The sequence below is a fragment of the Marmota marmota genome, unplaced genomic scaffold (genome assembly GCF_001458135.2).
Source record: "Marmota marmota marmota unplaced genomic scaffold, marMar, whole genome shotgun sequence".
NCBI classification, from domain to species: Eukaryota; Metazoa; Chordata; class Mammalia; order Rodentia; family Sciuridae; genus Marmota; species Marmota marmota.
The window spans coordinates 406,567-414,246 of record NW_026000109.1 but is presented as its reverse complement, the minus strand read 5'-3'; the positions used below and the strand labels follow the sequence as shown (position 1 = coordinate 414,246).

At 37.1% G+C, this 7,680-nt stretch overlaps 1 protein-coding gene across 1 annotated transcript in view; it reads right to left on the bottom strand.

The window, feature by feature from the left end:
• Positions 1-557: 557 nt before the first annotated feature.
• Positions 558-7,680, bottom strand: part of Gatad1 (GATA zinc finger domain containing 1) — a 9,822-nt gene continuing 2,699 nt past the window's right edge. The window contains exons 3-6 of the mRNA XM_048784602.1: positions 7,188-7,317; positions 5,394-5,453; positions 4,037-4,220; positions 558-2,024 (exon numbers count right to left, since the gene is read on the bottom strand). Coding sequence (XP_048640559.1) covers positions 1,834-2,024; positions 4,037-4,220; positions 5,394-5,453; positions 7,188-7,317 — 565 coding nt within the window. The 3' untranslated portion in view covers positions 558-1,833. The remainder of the gene's footprint in view (positions 2,025-4,036; positions 4,221-5,393; positions 5,454-7,187; positions 7,318-7,680) is intronic.

Genomic DNA, 7,680 nt, shown 5'->3' with positions numbered 1-7,680 from the left:
AAAGGTCTTTGGTAGGAAGAAATGGTTATGAAAAAGGGCTCAGTGACGGGAAAACAAAGAGGGTGTACAGGGTAAGAAGAAGACAGCAGGTTAAGAATACCGACCAGAGCCTTAAATCATAGGAGAAACCATGGGAGCCCTGGTATTAGTTAAAGGAGAAAGTAAAAACTGAAGCTTTATGTAAAAGATACAAGCTATCTATCAAATTTAGAAACAAATAGCCCAAATATATACTTTTTGTTTGTTTTGTTTTTAGGTATTAGAGAGTGTACATGTTAGAATTCTACCACTAAGCTACATCCCCACTCCTTTTTAAACTGTATTATTTTGAGATAGGGTCTCACTAAGTTGCCCAGGCTTGCCTCAAACTTGTGATCCTCCTACCTCAGCCTCCAAGTAGCTGGTACTATGGGTGTGTGCCACCCTGCTCGAATATACTAGTTTAAAAATAAAGTCCTCCTTTTAATAAATATCTTAATTAAATACTCATTTTATCAATTGGCTATTCTAGGATTTTCCTAAAATCTGTTACTTACTGATGATGAATCTACTCCAAATTCAGTACAACTCAGAAGTTTCTATTTAATACCATCTTTGGATAGAAAGTCTTACATCGTTTAAATAAAATAAGTAAATACATGGTGAAAAATACATTTTAATCCAAAAGTTTTGACTATCAGCATTTAGAAAACTATTTTCAATGTTATTTACAATCAATTTTACTGTAACTTTTGCGAACTGAGAGATGACCATATACATACAGCCATCTACAGTGCCTGTTCTCAACATAAAACAGTAATTGTATAGAAAAAGGGTAAGGGTGAGAGGTGCCACAGTTACAATCATTATAATCAAATCAGGGTAGAGGAGATAAGCATTCCCCCCCCACCCCCAACATTTGTCACTCCCTTACTTAACTGATTTGCACTTGAAGCATACACAGCAGACCTTCCAAAGCATGCTATTAGGAGTCCATGGCAGATGGCTTAAGCTGGGGTAGACATTTAATGGCCTACCAATCACTTTTATGACTGCCCAAGCAGCACAGGTTTTCTGGGTGCTCTAGTGAAGGTGACATCTGCACTGCAGTCTATGGTTTGACCTTAAGTCTCTGTTTGACAGAGAAGGTAGATGAGACAGTGAAGAGCAGCTCTATTGAGAACAACTGAATGGTTTCAAAAAACCATTTGCTACAAAAAAATCACATAAAAGTTTAAAAAAAGTCTGGGCTAATAAAATCATCTAGGAATCACTCCTTACAATTGATGCTGTCCGAAGTCTGTCACAGCATTTTCTTGATGAGGAAATACGTTTTGTGTGGCTTTATGACACATACAATTGATGGATCACAGATACATTTGATTTAAGCTCTTGATCAGAAACCTAAAACTTAACTACTACTTATATAAAAATAGAATTCATTTTATGAGCTACTAACAATAAATTATGAAGAAAAATAGTCATACCTGTTACTAATGGTCTCCCAGGAAACTGTGTAGCCTTTGCCTGGGAGGACATACATACAAAATGTAATATTTACCTTCAAATATATTTCATTATTTTCTATCCCTTGTAATTTTCTAAGTAATAGGTAATAAACAAGCTAATGATTACTGGGTATTTAGGGGAAAAAACTTTGTCATTTTTCCATGTAAAAATTTCATGAAAGGAACACATGTATATCTCATAGTAGTATGATAGATGAAAACTGGAAATCCAGTTTTAATTTTTTTTTTTTTTTTGAATGCTGGGAATCAAACCCAGGGCTTCAAACATGCTAAGCAAGTACTCTACCACTGAGCTATATCCTCAGCCCTGGTCTTAATTTTGTAACTACAAATGGTAGGCAACTGTTTCCTTAATAGTTATTGCTGGAGTAGGTCCAACATGAGTCCATATGTAGCCCTTCTCTGGTCTGGTGGGGACTGTAGGAAATGGTGATGACCGTGACTTGAAATACTCAGAAGGTGCATGGCAAACAAATTCCAAGTATTCCATCTTCCTTGGAAGATCTTCCTCTGGCCCTAGAAGGCAGCCAATAGAAAGGTTAAATACATTTTTGAACATATCAATCATTTTCATAAAATGTTAATATTTTTAGTTACTAGGAGAAAGCACTCTTGTTTAAAGGACTAACATCAAGTCAAGATGTTGCTCTGAAGTTACTATAACTCCTTAAGCAATAAAGCTTAAGGAATATGGCAGTTTCCCAAAAAAGAGCAACTCAACTGAGAAAGGATTCTAAAAATAATACCAAACACTTACATAAAGTTTGTTACATGACTGCACTGTTCTAAGTACTTTACATATATCAGCACTTTGAATCCTCACAAAAAGCTTCTGTCGTGGGCACTATTATCCTCGTTTTGCACATGAGGAAAGTGAAGCAAAGAGAGATTAAAGAATTTGCTAAACTCAGACAGGTGGTAAATGGCAGGGATGTGGAACTCCTGTGGCTCCAGATTTTGTGTTTTAACCTCCAAGATGTGCCTCCTCAGGGACGAGAAAGTACCTCAGACTTTGGGGATTAGGAAGAAAAGATGGGCGAGGTGCCCTAGATGTGTTTCTGACAATCATGGCCTCTTCTGGGAAGCTGTCCCATAAATAAGGTAAGTGAAAGTCTGGTGTTCTAAGGTACTCATAAGCAGAAGACTAGAACTCTTTGGTCATGTAATAAAATTGACATATAGGTGAAAATAACTGGGCTATTGTCCTGGGAGGTCTCAATGAAAAAAAAATGCATAGATTTTTCAGGAAGCAAAAGTAATGTATGCTCATTATAAGAATGAAAATTTCAGGATAACTTAAGAAATTTGGATACTTTGGGGCTGGGATTGTAGCTCAGCGGTAGCGTGCTCGCCTAGCATGTGCAAGGCCCTGGGTTCGATTCTCAGCACCACATCAAAATAAGGGTACCGTGTCCAACTACAACTAAAAAATAAATATTTTTTAAAAAAGAAATTTGAAAATTTTCAATATCATATTAATCATAAACTTGTAAATATATGCCAAAAACTGTTTGCATCACATCTTTTAACCATTAATGATAAAAGGCTTAGGAATGCCATGTGGTATGTACAGGGCTGCATACTGAGAATTTATTAAGACTTTAGAAATAACTAGGATAGTTCTCTTAGAAATTGTTTTCAAATTGATTTTTATAAGTAATCTAAATAATATAATTCCTGAGCAATACTTTTTGAGGGAAGGGGTACAAAATTCAGGGGCATTCGACTACTGAGCCACATCCCCAGCCCTATTTTTATTTTGAGACAGGGTCTTACTGAGTTGCTTAGTGCCTCGCATTTGCTGAGGCTGGCTTTGAACTCATGATCCTCCTGTCTCAGCCTCCCAAGCCACTGGGATTATAGGTGTGAGCCACTGCACCCGACAGCAAAATTTTTTTATATGATTTAATTCTGGAACACTCAGAAAAAATCTTATCCACATCATTTTTTTAGTAGGTGCACACTGCTGTAACCCAAAGTAACTAAAGGCACTCAAACCCCAGCTATATAAACTATCTTTCATATTTCCTACAAAGATCTCCACTTTTTTGTGCTTAATGGCCTATGCCTTTTTTTTTTTTTTTTTATGGGATTTGTTTTCCCAGCCTCTTAATTCATATGATGAGGGCCTAATCCTCCAAGTAGTAGTATTGGAGATGGGACCTTTAGGCAGGTAACCGAGGTTAAACAAAGCCACAAGGACCTTTATGGATAAGATGATAGGATTGATGTCCTTATCAAGGGACACCAGAGAGCTTTCTTTCTACATACACAGAGAGAAGGAAGGTTGTGTAAAGACAACAAGAAAGTGGTCATCTGCAAGACAAGAAAGCCTCATTACACAACAATCCTGACAGCACCCTAATCTCAGACTTCCAGTCTCCAGAACTGTGAGACAATACAGTCTGTTGTTCAACCAATGGAGCCTTGGTATTTTGTCATGGCAGACCAAGCAGACTAACACATTCTTTTATATAACATGGCAGAGTTAACCGAGTTCCAGAACCTGTGCCATTTGTCAAACTCACCTATGATATAGGATGCAGGATCAAACTGGTCTCTAGGGCTGGAGAGAGTGGGAATGAGCCATGTCAGGGCTGCACTCTTTTCACAATATTGGTCCTGGATAAAACCCCTGATCTGAGCATAGTAAGGCTTTCCATCTTGTTCATCAATCACAGAAACAACATCACCAATTTGGTAATACACTCCCTGAGGGAAATAAAAAAAAAAATCCCATATTTAAAATAAAACTGGAACATCACAGCTATGAATGAAACTTCTTTAATAAGAAAGCAGGTTTTGAAAGTAGTCAATAAAAGGTCTAACAAATCCATGTTTATGATGATACCAATTCTAAACCTGTCTACATATTATATAATCATTATTCTCAAATTATCATGATTACATTTGTTTATTATAGGCACACAAATAAATATATGATGAATGAAAATTGATCCAAAATATGTAACAGTTGGAATGTAAAACTGCAATGTAAAGATAATACCTTAGTGAGAGATTTTGATAGCAAGCATTGCCAGGCACATAGTAGGTGTTTATTAATATGTTTTGTGTATAGCAGACTCTCCTTATCTGTGGGACATACATTCTAAGAACCCTAGTACTTGCCTGAAACCTTAGGCCTGTGACCCTAACCTTCTCGTTTTATCAAATGCCTTGGACCCTCTCCCAAGAACTTGTAGTGTCTGTTAATCTCCACCACTGCACTTATTTCTCCCTCCTCTGCTTAAGGCATTTCAGAATCCATTGGCCTGCTCTACCCATTAGATATTATGGTCCACATCCTCCATCAACCCACACCCAGACTCTCTCCTTCTTACCCTTCCACGCCATCACACTGGCTAGGATGACTTACCTAGCCTTACCTTTTCCTGGCTCCACACTATAATTAGCATTTTAAGGACAATTCAATGATATATATTTAAAAAATATACTTAAGACCCTTATATCATATTTCCACAGGTAACCTTTCTCACCTCAACTCTGGATAAACCACCAATGGGGGAAAACAGTTTAGAATGGAACAAAAGCATAACTACATTTTATGCAAATACAGAATAGCAGAAACACTGAGGTTAAATCACCATTTTTTTTTTTTTTTGTACCAGGGATTGAACCCAGGGGCACTTTAACTACTGAGCCACATCCCCAGCCTTATTTATTTTTTATTTTGAGAGAAGGTCTCACTAAGTTGCTTAGAGCCTTGCTAAGTTGCTGAGGCTAACCTCGAATTTGTGATCCTCCTGCCTTAGCCTCCCAAGCCACTGGGATTACAAGCATGCAACACTGTGCCCAGCAAAACACCATTTTAGTAGCATATTTTACATCTGGTCCAATTCTTTCAGGAACTCCACAGAAGCTTACCTTGTGGAAGATTGATTCTGCAGTGATTATGGTAGAAACAGACTCAGGAGCTTTGATAGGCTATGAGAAAAAGTAAAAACATTAGCATATCCATGTATGTCTGCATGTATGTGTATACAGGCATTTTTACAGTCATATATAAAAGATTCATTTCAGAAATTCTAAAATTTATTGTCCAGTAACAAAAACAGTAATATAAAAGATAAGTGAATGTTCTGAATGTTGTGGCAAAGTCCAGTCTGAGTATTTCCACTATTTCTGTTACCATTAGCTTAAAAGTTACTCAGAAACAAAGGCAAGCTTCTGATTATGCTGCTGAGATCTAACACAAAGTACTCTCAGAGACACATTAGACATTAACATCTCAATTATAAAAATATACTGGGTCTAAAAGCCTGCACATAACAGAATGGAAGCCATGAAAAATAAGCAAGTGGACATAAGTGAAAAAGTGTCTCTTTGAAGTCATTTTTCATCTCAGTGATGGAATTTGCCAGGATAATCAACATCATCAATTTTGTAGCAAGTCTGAACTAAGGCTTTAGAAAATTTCTTGGGAGTTCTTAATAACTTGTCACCTTCCAACCATCACTGAAAACTCTTAAGTTGTAAAACACTCTTCAATGCCACAGCATAGAAATTAGGCCTAACCCATGTATCTCTGTACGAACATTGAAGAAAGGAGGTGCAGAAAAATTGATAATATAATCATCAGAGAGAATGGTTTGCAGAACTTAAGAGGAAAAAAAATGCCTACAATACAAACACTGTAAATGAATACTGACTTAACATGTTTTATCAACAAATCCCTTTTTAAGAAAACTAAATTATAAAAACCTTAAATTAGCAGAAATTATTCTCATTAAGAATCTGCAACCTACATAAGAACCTATCCCCAAGCCCCTCTGTTTTATAAATCAACACGCCCAACATCAGAAATGCTTTTACCAGTAAAAGAAGCATTTCTGTCCTAAAAGGAATACCACACTGAGGCTTAAAAAAAAAAATCATCTACCTGGATAGGATGACACATGACTATAATCCCATCTACGTTGGAAGCTGAGGCAAAAGGATGGCAAATTAGAGACAGCCTCAGAACTTAGTGAGACCCTGCCTTGAACAGAATAAAAAGGGCTGGGGTACAGCTCACTGATAGAGGGTTCCTGGGTTTAATCCCCTGCATTACAAAATAAATAATTTTAAATTGTCTATAATGTATTGCCCATTGTCCCAGGTTCACAAAAATAAAACTGCAACAAAAAAATGTGCTTTCAACTATATCCAGTATAGGTTTTCAACAATCTCTTGAATTTCATATAGCAGAAGAGGAGATAAAGGATTAGAGAAAAATTTTATTCAAAGCCATTAAATTCATCATCACAAGGCACATTTTCTGGGGCTTTAATAACAACTGTATATGGAAATGATTAAATTCCAGTATTATTATTTACTTAAATCTTTAAAGGATTTTTAAAAAAGTATTCCTAGTGTACCTGGCCATATCAAGAATCATAATCTCTTCAATGCCTCTCCACAGAGACCCTGATAAAAATATTTAATATTTTCCAGAGGAAAGAAATGAAAGTTATAAAAGCGAAAGTGTTATTAACATTATAAACAGCAAGCTTCCTGAAACATAGCTTATTTTGGGGTGAGTCTGGTCCACTCCCCAGAATACTACAAATGGGTTCCCAAAAGCAGCAGCCACATTCAATACTGAAAACCAAAGCAGTAGCAGGACACAGTACACACATCATCATCATAACAGTAAAAACACTGTCCACATCATCTTACATTTTTTAATTTAAAAATATGTCTTCTCCCTTTTCCTTTAGTAGAAACTTTCTTTTCAGCAGCTGGAGCAGATTTGTATTTAGTGTTTCTGAGCCGCGCAGACCTCCTGTGAATTTCCTGCTTACTCTGTTACATAAACAAATAGAGAAAAAGAGAATAAAAAATGTAGAAAGGTTGACGCCCTGATACAATCATCTTACGAAGATCCCAAAGTACACACTTTGTAAGGATAAAAAGATCAAGGGCGAGGGCAGGAAAGCAAGCCAGAGCCTCCAAAAAGGTGGGCGGCTCACAACAGGGCAGGTGACAGGAGTAGGTCGTCTACGTCAAGGTAGGTTTTTAGAGAAGAGGTTAGGTTGAGGCACCTCCTACAGTGGAATGGTTGTGCTGCCACTTTCAATGACAGAGTCTTACTTAACCACAGGATGTAATATTTGCAGGGAAGAGGTACAGGGCGCCCGGGGCTGCCAGGAGGGGCAGGTGAGCTCACCTG